The following is a 17,102-nucleotide window of genomic DNA, read 5'->3' on the forward strand; positions in this document are numbered from 1 at the left end:
ACATTCATGGAACCTAGAAAAGTACACACAAAACCTGAAAAGCAAATATGGAAAGATTAGCACATTCCAACATCCTCCAAGAAAAGGAGAGAGCGCCTACTTTGATCTCTCTTTTTACTTTAACAGAAAGAGACTTGTGCTAGACTCACAACTCTCAAAGTTGGCTTTAAAGAAAAATGCTTGCACATAGATTTTTATTTTTGCTTATCAAGAAATGTCCAGTGGCAACATTTAAAAGAAAGGTCCCCATCTCTAAGAAATTGTTCCACTCTTTGTCAATAAATATCACATACAAGATGAGACTGCAGTGTTGTCAAGAGCCCCCAGGAGGAGATCAGAGTGTGGTGGAGCCTGAGAGCTAACCCTGAGGTCCCCAGAGATGAAAATGGCCCAAGGAAAGATGAAGTCTCTGAGGGGGCAAATCTCAGTTTTATTACAAGCCTTTTCTTGTCAATTGTCTTGGTAAGATATACTGATATTTATTTTGATGAACTTCGCTACTTATACATAGAAATCCGATGAAATAAATGTGCTTATTGCCCAAAATGGTGAAAAGTCTATCTTTTAAATCAAAGTTAATTTGTCCATGAGTAGCTTCACCTTCAGTCACATGAAACAGTTTTAACATCTGGTGTCTATTTCATGTAAGTGCTTCCAATGAATAAAGGAGTTTTTACAAGTAAGTGTGGGCTGCTCGAGTTTCTGCTCTTAAAAGTTCATCTGCCAATTTGCCGTACCTACCAGAACATGCTGAGAAAGTAGAGGCTAACAGCTATCAAAACCTAGCATTTTATTACTTTTAATAAATCCCTAATGTGAAAAGTATTGATGGTGAAAGAACTAATGTTTTAATAAATAAATAAGTTCAAGGGACAGGATTGAGGAAGAAGCGCTCCCCAAATCCAGGTGATCTTATAGACACTGAAGTTTGAAAGCCATGGCCACTGTTGAGCATCCCATATTCCATGGATCAAAATGCACTAACAGGGAAAAGCCTACAGTTGGAAAACACCAAAGGTGCAGCCCAAAAAGATGTAAGAAAAGCCTCCTCTCTGTAGCCAAAGAACCAGCAAGGGGGAAACCTAGCCATACAGAAAAGTTTTCCATAAGAACTGTCCTACGCCATGGGAAACGCTGTGGCTCCCTCCACCCCAGCCAGCAAAAGTTGACAATCTCTCACCTTCCCCCAGGACCTCTTCCCACCCCCCTTCCCCTCACTAGGGTGATGTCAGAGAAGTCAGGGTAGGGACTGGGATGCCCATCATCTCCAGGCAGTAGTGAGACTCTCACCTGCATCCCCCAGATAAGGAGCCTGGTCTTCCATTTCCACCTTTATTTGGAAGGATCAAGGTAACCCTTTCACTCTTTGCTAGTTGGAGGCGGCCCAGCAGAGAGAGAGGACCTTCAACCCTGCCCAGTAGTAACGAGGGAACCCACCCCTTGAGGCAGCAGAGGCCACATGGGCGGCCTGGATTCCACTCCCTTGCCCCTCTGGTTGGCATGTACCTGGCATTCCACTGCCCATCCCTTTGTTTTTAGCCTTTCTGAGACACCGTGGTAAGCACCTTGGTACCTCTTGAATACAACAAAGAGCTATATTTTGCTTTGTGCAACATTCTGAAATTCCTGCTCTTTTAGAAGGTGACTGTACTGACTGCTCTGGAGTGACACCCAGATGCACCCTCAAACGGAGTCACTCATTTTCCAAGCAGCTGCGTGTGTTGATGGTGCTCCCAGCACCACTGCTCTCCAGGAATTTCCCTCTGCTCAAGACAGCTGTCTTATCCAAGCTCACAGCTCCCCACTCCCAGGCAGCCCTCTATCAAGGACTGGCCCACAGAGGTGTAGAAAGGTTTGAACACCAGGCCTCAGTGGCGTGTGCAGCCAGCCCAGCCCTGAGACTCTCTGGGGGGTTGTCCACTTCATAGAGCACTGACTCCCTGTCTGGTCCTGCTCCCCTCCCACCTCACACACTCCCAGGAAGGCCCTGTACCCAGCTTCTGTGTTAGTCTGTTTCCAGGAACCCAAACCTACGACAAGCAGTACCTAATCTGTGGCCCAAGCAGATTAGGAGCAGATTCTACAATGGGACTTTGGAGCTGGCAGTGAGGACTCATCCCTAGCGGTAAGTGGACCTAATCGTTTAATCCTCGCCACACCGTCAGGCATATGATAGTGCTGCCAACCCCTATTTTAAATTGTAGAGACCATAGATGAAGGCCACCTGGCCAACATAACCCACAGGTAAGTGGGAAGAACTAGAACCCAGGCCATCAGCTCCACATCTGGGACCTTCTCTCACTTCTTCCCCTAAAGAGCACACTTACCAACAGCAGCACGCATGCCCAAAATGCAGGAGCAGGTCTCAACCTCTCCACTACAAAAGACTTTTTGATCCACGGTAATAATGATTTTTCCCTCTCTGGAGAGTCAGTGTTCCTAGTGTCACACTTCCATGCCCGGTGTGCCATGTCGGCCAGCAGAGAACGGCCACTCAATTCCTGATGGGCAGCAACTGGCCCAGAGAATCGCGCTGTTCTGAAGTACATGATGTGATTTGCCCACTCTGATTAAACTCGTAGGAGGTTTGTGTTGGATTAAGAAAGAACTTTGCAGTAGTCCAATTTGGGCTGCATCGATGGAAATAGAGGCAAGTCGCTGCAGGAGGAGTATTTGGGAGATGTACATAGAGATACTACAAAAATATGGGGAAGATGTGGTTTGATTTGGGGTGGGAAATATCAGCCGAGCCCCTAAGGACTTATTCTGAGAGGTAGAAATTCTACCACATCCCTCGTGGGTTCCCTTCAGCATCCAGACAAGCAGTACACGCTCACAGAAGTAAAACGCTCTGGGAGTGCGGGAATGTGGTCACGTGTTTGGATTCATATGAGAACCTTAAACTGTGTGTGTTGTTAGGTGGTAAGGTGACACTGTATGGTTCATCTAAGATGACTAGATTCAATGTTTGGCATATGTAAAATCAGCTCATCCTGAGGTCTGTACTCATAAGTGTTCAGCTACATTACAGGGAACCCGCACATCTGAACTGGCTACGCCTCGCGAGGGTGATTAACCTTCGGCTGTTGTGCTTGATGGTAAAAAGGAGGAAAAATGCTTTTATCTCATCGACCCAGAAATGGGATGCAGTTTCTCATTTTATAGCCACGTTCTTCTATCCAAAGGTCTCTCCTGAAATGGGCAAGGTACAACCTGCCTTAAAGCAATAAGGCTGTGAGCCCAGGAGGGTTGCTATTCTCTCAATAGTTCCAGAAATTCTAACTTCTGATGTATCGAAAGGTAGCATATTTGCATCTAAAAAATAAATGAATCTAACTCTGAAGGCTACGTAAGCAAAAGTAACCCTTTCTTTTCCCCCCTAAAATCTGGTTCAAATGTTTTATATTTATGGTAAGAGGTGTTTTAAATTCACGTATATTTTGGTGCCTTTAAGTCCTAAAATGAAAGCCAACTGACATATTGTTTATTCATTTCAGTCATCACAGTGACATGAAGGTCTGCATATCACTAATTCTTAATGTCTGTAGCCATGAGGCCACTTCCTCCAGCATCCAGGAGAAATGGGTCCCGCTTAGGGCATGCCCATTAGTTAATGGTCCTGCAGCTTCTGGTATTTGTAGCCGGCCCGCTGATTTACAAAATGCCTCACTGTGACAGTGAGCACAACCACCACATTCAGAGCCAGAACCAGGAACGAAAACAGGTGCAGACTGTTGAATGGATGCTGCTGAGTTTCTTCTGCATGTGTTTGATGCCCTGTGATTGGAAACAAGACGAAAATCATTTTTTAAAAAAGTATTAGCACTACAAAATGTTGATAACATTTATCATAAGTCTGCGGCACCCTATGAATCTTACACATGAATTAATAACGTGTAATGCCGGCACAATATAAAGAAACGATTATACAATATTTGAATGAGCTTATGTTTAATTTTGAAGCTATTTGTTTCAAGTGGTTGAATTAGTTTGGTTCCTCGATGTAAGATGAAGAACATGTGAATTCAAACACCATAGCCAAATGGAAATGCTGTTTCATGTATTAATGATCACCATTTCTCATAGTTTGAAAATACTATGGTTTTTAGTATTTTATCTAATACTAAGGGAAAAAAGCCGTTAATCTTGAAATAGGAAAAAAGATACTTTCTAATACGTATATCTATTGTGACTTTCATTCACAAATTTCCTAATTCAAACCAATATCTATGGATATGCCACACGAGCCTTCTAGTGAATGTGTTTATAAAATTACTGAATTTTTGTTTGTGTTCTTCTATTTTTACCATGGAAACACTTTGCTATAAACCAGAACCATACACTCCTTTACAGTGCTAATAATAATAAATAAAGACAGAGGTCATAGGGTCCTTTAATGCCACTTACATCTAAGATAAATTTCTTTTTTTTTGTTTCAATTGTTTATGAAATAAACCAATGTTTATGTTAATGCAATTCTTTATTTGATAAAAGTAAATGAAGAAAACATTTGGCAATTGCTTACTTCTACAGTGAATTGGGTTTGGCTTGCTGACTGAGTGAGGGATTTGGACATGAATATTTCCAGTCGGCAGTAAGCAGGAGAAAGAACATATTTTCCTTTTGACATTGTGAGTATAAGGAATGCTTTGTGCTGTTATCCTAACAGCCTTACAAACTAAGATAAATTTCTATGAATAGTTTTTGTTGCATTATAGCTTTTCTTAAGCCATTTAATCATAGACAATTCTTTACGATTTACCACTCTTTCCCATTTAACCAGGCAGATCTCAGGTTTCAAGCCTTTTAAAAGAAGCGGGACTGTCCTGTGTTAATATAATAGATTTCCTTGTTTTCCAAAAATAGCCTTGTATTCAAATAAGCCATTATGTGAGATATGGTTCACTTTGTTTTACTCATTTAGGGGTTAAAACACATTGCTTTTCATTCAGTTATCTGCTATGTCATCTATAATAAGTCAAAAAACTAATGGAAACCGTTTTTAGAGATGAGGACATGACATTTATACTCAAAAGCCATATAAATAATGTTGAATTTTCAGTGTTTCATATGCTTACACTGTATGTGACATGCAAATTATCAGTAGAAATGGATATTAATCCTGTGTGCTATTTATTTGCTAAAACTTCTATAAATCTTTACACTGTACATGTTTAAGAACTACCAGATTTAAACAGCATTTTATGAGCCATGAGGTGTTCCCAGACCATGAAATAACTTTTTTCTTACCTGAATTACCACTTGCACTTCGATCCCTTTTCAGACGAATGGGTCCTATGATGGAATCTGTCTTCCACTTGTATGAAGAAATGTCTCGTTTCCTTCTGGAGAGACAGCCTTGATTGCAGCGAGACTGGTGATCACCACTGTCACATATCAAAACTTTACACTGCAGATACACGGAGCTCAGACTTCTCAAGAATTTAAAAGCATTAAACTGGAATCTTCCATAGTGCTCAAATAGGGGGTACACTTTACAAGTCTCATCACGACTACATCTGGAACAGAATTTATAAATATGTTCAGAAGTTGCCCAAGTTCATTCTTGTTGATACTAAAAAGAGACAATACAAAGTTTTCTCTGAACTAATTTGTGAATCAAGAAATCTCTCTAGAAAGACAATGTCTCTAGTTCAACTACAGTGAGCTAAGACTATAAATCTGGGTGGCACCTGTGGCTCAAAGGAGTAGGGCGCCGACCCCATATACCAGAGGTGGTGGGTTCAAACTTGGCCCTGGCCAAAAACTGCAAAACAACAAAACAAAAAACTATAGATCTGATTCCTGGGTGAGATAGATAGCCAGGTTCCTCTTAGCTGTATGCTTTTGATTCAGTTGGTCTGTGCAAATTAACCAGAAAACCAATGCCTACGTATGGGAACTCAAACATGCTTGTTATGAAGGGATCAGTATGAATGATTTAGTTAAAATCCATCAGGTTTGGGTGTTTTTTTTGTTTGTTTGTTTGTTTGTTTGGTGTTGGGGAGGAAATTTCCTTTCAAAGAAGAACTTTATACTTTTCCTTTTAAGAATGCCACATGTAAAGGTAGAATGTAAATGTTTTGGCATAGTAACTGAGATAACGCCGGAAAGGCTATGTTAACCACTGTGATAAAAATGTGTCAAATGGTTTATGAAGCGAGTGTATGATACCCCATGATCATATCAATGTATACAGTTATGATTTAATAAAAAAAAAAGACTATATATTGTAAAAAAAAAAAAAAAAAAAGAATGCCACATGTATTTTACTGACGGTATCATACGCTAAACATGGCATACAGGAAATTGTCTTCTGAGTTGTTGAAAATAACCGAAATGTACAAAAACCTTTCTTGACATAAAATAAGTTTGTTTCCACCAGCAAATATTTTATAAAGACACTTAAAATTCAACAGGGTATAAGTTGTGTCTGTATACATGTTTTAATTTAAATTATTTATAATGAGTATATAATATTTTATAAAATGATTAAAATAAATTCAATAAATTTCATGGTCATTCTAGGAATAATTTTTAAATACATGCACACACAAATTACTTCATTAAAATAACTCCTCAGAAAGAAATTCCATATACATGTCAGTTACATCAATACATACCCACTCTTGATTAAGTCATAGGTTGGAGATGCGAAGTCAGAGGTGGGAGAGGCTCTACAGGTATCAAGGAAAACCACCAGATTTGGATCTGAGGTGTGCAGACTGATTTGAACAAAAAGAGTTTGGTTCAAATCCACATAGTATGGTGACTCGAGCAGAGCCTTTTCAAATGAATCAGATTCAAAAAGAGCCATGGTTGTGTTGTATTTTCCGAGTGCATTCTGATTTTGTATTAGATCATCTTCCGTTATGTACATCATCTCCACAGTGGAATTATGTTCCATTTCACATTTCACGATAATCTGGAGATGTTTCTGACGGGTGATCACTTCAGACGTTGGGGATGCAAAAAAGGTGATTATATTAGTGTAGGTAATGGACTGATCTTCTACCTGAAGAGCAAGATGGAATTCAAAGTTTATATTTTAAGTCCAGTAATCTTTTATTTCAAAATATTAAGGTGGTACAAATATTTTAAGCAACATGGATTGCTTTTGTAATGCTTGAGTCCCAGCTATCTGTAATGCCTTCCACCCAAAAAGTGTTCACTATTCCCATTAGGTAGGTTTTTGCCCCTCATTCCTGGTTGATTTTCACTAAGTTTTACTTCCTTCTGTGCTCATGCCTGCTCCTCAGTTAGTCCCAATTTAATGGTCATCCAATAATATTTTAGAATATAGAGGTAAATAACATTTGCAGGTGGAGACATAATTTTCTTAAATCACAAGATAACAGTGTTTATGTTAGAGTACTATAAACCTTAAATGTGTTTCATCGAAGAAATATTCTGGTGAAGGGTGAAAGAATAAAATGAGAGATACAGCATGTATTAAAAAGACTTTAAGATAGAATTGGACAGAATGTTTTTCAATTACATTCTAAATGCAATTTTCCAGCCCTATAAAGACTTTAAACCCTGCAACATATTGCCTTCCACAGGAGCACTATGTCGGTGTGGCTAACTGGGCAGTTTCTAAAATGTCTATAGTCCGAGAGTGGCAATCCCACGGAGCTCACTGTGTACTTAAGCCTGTCTGTTCGCTTTTGCCAAGAAACAGCAATTTGCCTATCCACGCCTCTGGATCAGCCTCCATTCTTTTCAGTTAGGTTATGGTTTAACATCCTGAGTGAAGCGTTTGTGACGCGTGTCCTAAAGGGAGCCCATATTAGAAGTATTTGAGATTTTAAATGAGACTTCTAGACAATGTAAAGCAAATTACAAACTTCCAGAAATATTCTTCATGTTTAAAATAAGGACGTTTTACCTTTTGTCTTTACAAGGGAAAGAACATTAAAATTGAGCTAGATTTTTTGCCGAATGTGAGATGTAAACATTTTCTGCACACTTGTTTCTGGTAGGCTAGTAAGCCCCCTGCACAGAGATGTTCAAACTCTCCAGTGAGTTTTCAGAGCACACCCCAAACGCAGCAATTAGGCATTTGTGTGTGAACATGTGCACTTAAATGTCCACACATGCAAACTATCATGTGTTACGCCGCTCAGATTTGGAGGTTGTTGGTTAAAGCCGCTAACAAGCATTACCCTAAGTGCATCGCCCAACACGCCTTCAATATTTGACAAAACCCAGCTATCAGCGTTTCACTTTACCTTCTTGATTGTTCCACATCCATCAAGAGGGATAGAAAATTCCACAACATTGGATAATTTGGGTCTGCAAGTTGGGTCATTTAGTTGTAAGTCATTCCCATTATAGTTATAGGACTCTAGATAGGAATTACTTATGATAACTCTCATCTTGTCAGAAGAACAAGTTAAAGATGCTGTCAGAGGGAAGAAAGAAAAAGGATGATCATGGTTATACCAATTATGAACTGTGGATCTTGAAAAGCTGTGCGTGCAGGTGAGTATATAAAAAGTCAAAACCCATTTTGCCCTAAACGGTAATCAGAAGCCTGAGATAGCTGAGCAGTTGATACACCTTTGACTATATTCATAGTGCCTTTGTTTGAACCTAGAATATGTAAATCTAATATTTTTAATTGTGTCTTTACAGAAGGTATGAAGGGAGACAGTCCATATTTTCTGCAGGAATCCTTTACAGGTCAAAATAGCATTCATTTCCTCTTGCATTAAGCACAGACCTGATTTTCAAGCTTCAGGTCATGAAAACGTTCCCAACTATAAGTGACAGTCTTGCAAATACAAACAGCTGCATAGGCTAAGAATTCAGGAGCAGTTTATGTGTACACAATCTTCAGAGAGGTTCAGTGTAGCTAAGAACATGAAATGTGACTTACTAGTGTTGATGTTTTCTGCATAAATTGAAGTATAGGAAGCAGAAAATCCACGATAGGAATTGGCGTAATCTGTAGATAACACGACAGTCAAAGAGTTTGAGGAAGACTCATAGGTAGGTGTCACACGGCCGCAGACTTTTCCAATCAGACCAGAGCTGGTGGAGGATCCATCATAGACAGCAAGGAAATCGAATCTGCATTGGTCGTCTACTTCTAGGCTAGAGAAGGAGGCCTCTGATGAAAAGCTTTTCAGACCAATTCAATTCTATGTCCTAAATTCTCAACAATTCCACTCTTAAGTGATTAAGAATTTTTCCCTCAGTTGTATCTCAGGGTTTATGATGGCAAGCCCAGGGCTTTGTCAGTCCCTAACAAGACCTCAGCATCTTCAGAAAAATAATCAATTTAGTTCAATGCAATAGTATCACTAATTGTTTTCCTTTCCATATCTACACGGATCATTTAAAAAGTGCCCAAATGTGGGTGTTGCGTGTAATAATTTCTTCTCCTCAGGTCTTCCTAATTACCAAGTGATTTCACTACATTTGCTCTGACAGAAGTGGACCTCAGTACTCACAAAATCTCTTTGAAGTTTAATTTTATCTTGTAACCTTTCTCCGCTTGTATGCGCCACACACAATAAGCCAGCGCAGGATGTGGCTTTGGGTAATTGGGGCTGGTAAAAGATCCTTCCAAAGCATCCAGGTAACCACCACAGTTTGGAATAGCTGAAATAGATATGAAGGAGCCTAAGAATATAAGTCAAAATGGAGATGTTCCTAATTTCCGTGCTGTACATGGAGCTTATAAATGTGTCTCATCTGAGTGTCATTCCAAATCTGTCTTTCCCAGGGTTGCATATGATGTCTTCATCCGTCTCAGGGCAGGGAGGGAACCTTTATACTGCTGCCAAATCAATCACATTGAAAGGACATTATGAGATCTGTCCCAGCTATAGAGATGCTCCATTATCTGGATTGAGCCATAGAAAATAAAGCCGCATTCTCAGGACTGGCACTGAAGGCCCTGCCTCACTTAGCTCCTGCCCAGCTTTCCAGTCTCTTGAGTCACTTTGACATGGCCTGCTGTCCCCCTGCCCTTTCTTCCCATGTCTCTGGGGGCCATTGGCTCCAGGATAGCTGAGTCCTCCCCCAACTCCCACCTCTCTCTACTCTGGTCATGCTATTGTCCAAAGCTCAGCTCAAATGCAACTTTCACCTGCCACTCTCGGCCCCTCCCTTCGGAGAAACAATACCAAAAGCTCTTTTCTGGAGAAGCAAAGCAGTTTGGATTAGCTGCTAGAGGTGAGGTTTGAAAAGGCGACCGGGATGCAGCTTGGGAAAACTTTGACAGCTCCACTCTGGAGATTTGGTGCAACCAAGAAATCAGTGGAATAAGCAGGAGAGTGATATAATCAGCGCTGGGCATTGGAAAGAAAACCTGGCTGGAGTTTTTCTCACGGTAAGCTCTTGGCATTCTGTAGGTGCTGCAGGGCAGTAGGGAGGAAGTGCAGCCTCTGACTGCCTGACCAGCTTAGATTTCAGAGGCCAGGTCAGAGATTCCTAGAGTGTGCTCTCCGGTCTTCTGTAGAGGAATGGACACCATGCTTGCAAAGGACAGTTACTGATTCTTACCACATTAAAAGGACACGCTGAGAACAGGACAGTTTCCTGGCAAACCTAGAGATGTTTTGTGACTTGGGGGCAATCCCCCAAGTAACTCAGTGTTCCGGAATGAGATAGGATCGGTCACTCACTAGTAGGCATGTGATAAACACTGATGCTTAGTACTACTTCATGGGGGTTGTGGGGAAGAAACACATGAGGAGAGCACGTGGCAGTCCTTAGCATGCAGCCCGCCTATGTAATTACCTTAACTCTCCACACCTGTTGTATGCCAGGTACTTAACTCTCCACACCTGTTGTGTATGTCAGGTACTTAACTCTCCACACCTGTTGTGTATGTCAGGTACTTAACTCTCCACACCTGTTGTGTATGTCAGGTACTTAACTCTCCACACCTGTTGTGTATGTCAGTTACTTAACTCTCCACACCTGTTGTGTATGTCAGTTACCTTAACTCTCCACACCTGTTGTGTATGTCAGTTACTTAACTCTCCACACCTGTTGTGTATGTCAGTTACCTTAACTCTCCACACCTGTTGTGTATAACCTTAATAAATAGCCATTGCAGAGGGGGTTCGGGCTACCCTGCAACTAAGGTTAGCTCGCCTCCCGCAAGCTTGTACTTCTAATCCGTGTCACGCCTGGTTCCTTCCTGTGGCAACTGAGACCAGTGCCATAGGGGTTGCAACAGTCTTCTTTGTCATTATGACTTGGGGGACTTGTTAAACATGGAGGTTCTATAGCCCCACCCAGATCTAAGCAGTCAGACTGGAGGGAAGTATAGTCCCTGAACAGGCATCACAAAAGATCTCAGGGTTATTAAACAGGCTAACTGTGGAGTCTGCTTTGGGCTCTGACACAACACCCCAGCCTGCAGCCAGCCGGCCAGCGCCTTGCCTCTGCCTCACCTGGAACTGGTTAGGAAGGCAAGTTCATGGGCTCCACCCTGGAACCAGTGAATCAGAATCTCCATGGTGGGGTCCAGAATTTGTGAGTTAACAAGCTCTCCAGGTGATATTCATGCACGTGGAAGGTAGGGAACTGCTGCTCTCCCACATACAGAAGCGTCTGAGGGACCAGACTCGGACTACAGCTCGCAAGACCCAGCAGCAGTGTGTAAGCTGTGCTGAGGGAAATGGGGGTGAAGGTATGAGATGACGACTTACAGACACCAGGCAAGAAGAAGTAGTAGAAGATAAAGACGCTTCTTTTAATTATTGCAGAGTCGGTGACTATTTGAAACGTCAAGGTATTGAATGATGATTCAAGTACAGGGACAAAGTCATTTTCACTGCAGACTTTCCCGAGCAGAGGCCCCCTGGTAGAGGGTCCGTCAAAGACTTCAATGCTTTCACTTTCACAACTTCCACCTGGATCGAGCCTGAGGACAGAAGACACCTGTGGCTGGAGAAGAGCCACTAACAAAGGTTTCACGGAGTCGATGCTCACCTGGGCATAGCAATCTACAAAGTGGCGGCACTTGTGTATTCATTTAAAGCTCTCCAAGACCAAGCACCGCCCCCACCCTCCTTCACATCAACCTGCTCACCCACCATCCACGGTGCGGAAAGGTGAGCTGCTTTGTCTCACGTCAAGTAAATGGTGGAGACGGGCCCAGAGTCCAGGCTTCCTTTCCTTCTACCTCTTCCCATCTGTCCTGTTACCTGTGCCCAGGTGACTCTTTGGAGTAGGGCCTTCTTGTTTAGAATCCATCCCCACTGACACTTGGTATCCCAGGCTGTTGGAAGGTGAAGACATTTCTTCTTTCACAGCCACTTCCCTCCCCAGGGGAAGCAAACCTCAGCATCTCCTCATTGTCCCTTCCTGCCCTCCTACTGCCACTTCCTCACCCTGAAGGATAGTCCCACGCCCTGCATTGGATGGGGCTAGCCCAGGATTTTCGTTTTCTGCCCATCTGAAGAGTATCGCCAAATGACCTCAGAAAACATCCTTCCAACATGACTTAATAACACAGAATAGAGAAATCTGCGTTCCCCCTCCACTGTCACCACTTAGTGGTTGTGTAACTTTGGAAAAGGAATGGAACCTTTTTTGATGTGCTTTTCTATAAAATGGGGATGTCACAGCCGCCTCCTTACTCTTCTGTGACATAATATTCTGAATGTGTAGCACTTAGCATAGGCCTGGCACGCAGCAAGCATCCAGGGAATGTTAAATGGGAACTTCCTTCCATAGTTCTTCCACATTTTGTTCTCTTTTTCTCCTCTCTTCTTGCACAGCTAGAAGAGCATGTATTTCTTAATAACTCTACCGTTCCAGGAAATTTGAAAGGATCCTTTCTCTTGGTTCTTTGAGGGCTGAAGTAAATTCCAACTTCAGTGGTACAGAGCCATGGCTCTCAAAGTGTGGTACCTAAACCAGCAGCATCACATCACCCGCAAATATGTTACCTATGCAAATGTTCAGGACTCCACCACCATCATCTGAATAAGACAATGGAGACTCTGAGGGTGGAGCCCAGCAATCGTGCTTCAGCAAGCCTTCCAGGTGCTTCTGGTACATGATCCAGATTGCAAACCACTGGGACAGGGTAAGGGCTGGCTCTGCAGCCAGGTGGCTGGGAATCAGTTCCTCCCCTACTTTTATTATTATGTGACCTTGGACCCGTTAAGTGACTTCTCTGGACTTTCTTATTTACTAAATGGATATTTGATTGCATCTAATCCATGAGAATTGTTGAAAGGATTAACTGGGTAGATATGAAATGCCAAGAGCGGTCTCTCTGTTCTCAGCTTGGCCCCACACTGGGATCACCTGGGCACTTACAAAAAAACACGTAGGAATGTATGCTCACTTCAAAATTAAACTTTTACAATAAAAAGTACCGATGCCTGGGTGCTACCCCAGAGACTGACCTAATTCTATGGGGTGCAGCCTGGGAACCTGAGTCTTTAGACGTTCCCCTGCTGATTCTAATACATACCAAAATTTGGAACCACACATTTAGTGTTCTAAGGAAGAAAATATGGAACTAGACTTACTAGGTAATAACCCTGGTCATGATACTTACTAGCTGTGTGGCCTTGAAGAAGTTCTCAATCCTTCTGAACTCCTGATATCAGAAGACCTCTCTGAGCAACTACCAGGCACAGAGTCATCACCAGGGACCACCCACCACCACCACTGCCGCCATCACCCTCATGCTGGCTAGGAGGGTCACAACCCCCTCTAACAGTAGGATTCTTCCCACAGGGAGCACCCCCCCACCCCGCCCAAAATGTGGCCAGAATTCCACGTCCCTCATAAGGAAACGGAAGCCTCTACTTACTGGACGTAGGAAAAGATGATTCTGATGCTTTTGTTTTCTGGTCTTTCTATCGTCCAGGTGCAATTCTCACTGGGATTAAGCTGCAGAATCAGGGCTTTGTGGTCCTCGCCCAGATTGGCCCCTCCCAGACTGGCGGTGCAGTTTGGTTTGCCTGGCAGAGACCACAGACAGCACTCAGGAGAGCCAGCAGCCCCTCCCACTCCTCAGTGACTGAGTATCCACTTCCCACAAGCAACATGCATGCCAGCATTCAGCCATCGTGGGTGTTTTCAGCTCACTCCAAAGTAAGCCGTAAGCAATTGATTTCTCCTTCTTGGAGCCTTTGGGGGGGGGGAATCATTTATTTATAGCTCATAAAAGAGAATATATTAGGGCCTGAAGAAGAATAGTTTTAAAAGGATAGTTTATATCTAGAATGTACAAAAAAAAATTTTTTTTTCTTTTTTTTTTTGAGACAGAGTCTCACTCGTCACCTGGCTAGAATGCCATGGTATCATAAGTCACACAAAACCTAAACTCTTGGACTCAAGTAACCCTCTTGCCTCAGCCTCCCAAGCAGCTGGGACTTTGGTGCCCACCACAACACCCTGCTAGGTTTTCTATTTTTAGTAAAGATAGGGAGGGTCTCACTCTTGCTCAGGCTGCTCTCAACCTCCTGATCTCAGGTGATCTACCTGCCTCTGCTTCCCAGTAAAAAAATTCTTACAATTCAATAATCAAAAGACAAAGAACTCAATTAAAAATAGACAAAAGACCAGAATAAATATTTTTCCAAAGAAGATCTATAAGTGGCCAATAAGCACATGAAGAGACACTCAGCATCATTAGTCATCACAGAAATGCAAATCCCAACCACAAGAGATACCACTTCACACCCATTAGAATAGCTAGGACAGTGGTTCTCACCTTCCTAATGCCGCAATGTATTTTCATTGTTAAAAAGGGGTCACAACCCACAGGTTGAGAACCGCTGAGCTAGAATCAAAACCAGAAAACTGTAAGTGTTGACAAGGATGTGGAGAAATTGGAATGATCATACAGTGCTCCTGGGATTGTGAAATGGTGTAGCTATTGTAATTGTGCAAAACAGTCTGGTAGCTCCTCAAAAGACTAGACATAGAGTTAGAATAACCCAGCAGTAGAAGGGTGCAGGTGAAGTTTACTTAGTGTAGAGTATAAGGGTTTGAACACAGTAATTAAGAAAATGCCATGAAGGCTATGTTAACCAGTTCAGTGAAAATATTTCAGGCTGTAATGAAAGCAGCACATTGTACCTCATGATTGCATTATTGTACACAGCTATGATTTAATAAAAAAAAAAAAGAAGAACCCAGCAGTTCTACCCCTAGGCACATCCCACAAAGAAATGAAAATGAAGTATCTCAAGAATGGAAGAAAAAGTATCCAATGTACTCAGCCCTACTATGAAACTAATTTATGGCTTTCACATGAAAGCTATAACCCAGTTATAACCTAAGAATAGGGGGAAGGGGGAGAGGGAGGGGAGGGAGGGGGAGGATGGGCGGAGGGAGGGTGATTGGTGGGATTACACCTGCCGTGCATCTTACAAGGGTACATGTGAAACTTAGTAAATGTAGAATATAAATGTCTTAACACAATAACTAAGAAAATGCCAGGAAGGCTATGTTAACCAGTGCTATGAAAATGTGTCCAACGGTCTATAAAACCAGTGTATGGTGCCCCATGATCGCATTAATGTACACAGCTATGATTTAATTTAAAAAAAAAGAAATGAAAATGAATATCCTTACAAAAACTTGTACACTAACATTCATAGCAACGTTACTTATAATATTCTAAACATAAACATTTTGAAGCACTTTAAACATACACACCATAAATTGTAAAAATTTTCAGATGATTTCTTTTACTGTGGATCAGAGACATATTACAGATGAGTATGCTTTTTTAAAAGTTACAAAAGGGTGTTTCTTTGTACAGATTTACCATAACAAAATAGATGACAAAAATTTGTCATTTTTACAACTTTGCAAATGCATCTATTTCTTTGGATATTTTTATGATCTTTCACTACAAAGAAAAACTCTTAGTAGTGAAACTACCTGGTAAAATTTGATGTGTTTTTTATATGTTTTTATGAACTAAATAAAATCAGTACTAATCCAAAATCTCACCAAGGGTATTACATTTTCTCTGTATTGAGGTCAACCAATATAAAAAAATTTGAAAAAAAAATTTAAAGCCCTTTGAGAGGTCATTCCTCTTTTGATAGAGAAATCTGGTTAGATTTTCTTACCTTCATCCTCAGTCGACTTCACTTCTGTCAAACATGAGGCAATTAAAAGAGCCAAAGACATGAGCCATCTTACAACCTCCATCTTTGCAAGGGGCTAGGCAGCCTTAAGGGCTAGCAAGCTTTTATAGTCTCTGTGACTCATAACTATTTCATAAGGTCCCCAGAGACCTCCAGGAAAATGCGTCATTTCCAGCCATGTGATGGGTAGACTTATGTGGGAATATAACAGCTGTGTGACTGGCTCTTATCAGTAATCCCCAACAGTAAGTGTTCACTCTCCCCAACTCATTCCTGGAAGGTCTGCAGCCAGCAAAAGGATCTGCAGCAGCTGGCATGCAGCAGGCACCGAGATTCCTTGTGGGACTAACCTGGGGCTGTGCCTGTACCCTGCTCCTTCAGATCCCAACAGGTGGCATGATTGACATCTGAAGCCTTCACTGCTCTGCTCCAAGAAAGGCAGGCTTCGGGGGCCAAAGGATCAGTGGGCGAGAAGGGGTGCAGCACCTCGACAAATTCTGGATCAAACTGGGTCATCCAGATGTCCTGCCAGAGATCTGATCCTAAAGGGGAGGAGGGGAGAAACAGAGGATAAGAGGGAAAAAGAAGGTCCAGGTTCAGGTTACCCTGCAGGGATTTCTACTGGGTTATGTCTAGAAAGGCTGAAGCAGGTGGATTAGTCTGTTGGACACTGTGTTTTACAGTGAAGAGAAAGGAATCCTGGTGTCTGTGATGAGACTAGGACAGAAGTGGAGAATCTTTCATGTTGGAAGGCCTCATTAATTTACCTGTAATCAAATAAAGCCACATTCAAAAAACTTGAATTAGATATACGTTTAAAAGGACATTATTTTGTAAAAATCCAACTATTGTGTACTTAATAATTTAAAAAATGAAAACTATTTGTTAATTTTAAAGTTAATTAACCTTTTCATAACTTTGAATATTTGGTTGCAGCACAGAGGTCCCCACTTTCAGCTGATCCTCTAGATGGCTGTCAGTCATTTGTGACCTTAAGGGTGTCTTGACTTG

General features: G+C 41.8%; 1 protein-coding gene across 1 annotated transcript; it reads right to left on the reverse strand.

Moving 5' to 3' along the window:
- Positions 1 to 3,610: 3,610 nt before the first annotated feature.
- On the reverse strand, positions 3,611 to 16,155 carry CUZD1 (CUB and zona pellucida like domains 1). The gene is made up of 9 exons (XM_053585090.1): positions 16,074 to 16,155; positions 13,796 to 13,946; positions 11,673 to 11,887; positions 9,459 to 9,609; positions 8,882 to 9,099; positions 8,232 to 8,404; positions 6,624 to 7,015; positions 5,251 to 5,519; positions 3,611 to 3,777 (listed from the first exon to the last, which is right to left on the reverse strand). The coding sequence occupies exons 1-9, from the start codon at positions 16,153 to 16,155 to the stop codon at positions 3,611 to 3,613; spliced, it is 1,818 nt and encodes a 605-aa protein (XP_053441065.1).
- Positions 16,156 to 17,102: the final 947 nt, after the last annotated feature.

This window comes from Nycticebus coucang, chromosome 3 (assembly GCF_027406575.1).
Source record: "Nycticebus coucang isolate mNycCou1 chromosome 3, mNycCou1.pri, whole genome shotgun sequence".
NCBI lineage: Eukaryota > Metazoa > Chordata > Mammalia > Primates > Lorisidae > Nycticebus > Nycticebus coucang.

Excerpts from the sequence above, each read along its gene's own strand:
- CUZD1 (XM_053585090.1), bottom strand. The coding sequence starts at position 16,155 with ATGGAGGTTGTAAGATGGCTCATGTCTTTGGCTCTTTTAATTGCCTCA. Across the intron at positions 7,016-8,231 it reads GATGTGGAACAATCAAGAAG|GTAGAAGATCAGTCCATTAC; the intron begins GTAAAGTGAAAC and ends CTTGCTCTTCAG. Across the intron at positions 5,520-6,623 it reads TATGACTTAATCAAGAGTGG|ATGTAGTCGTGATGAGACTT; the intron begins GTATGTATTGAT and ends ATTCTGTTCCAG.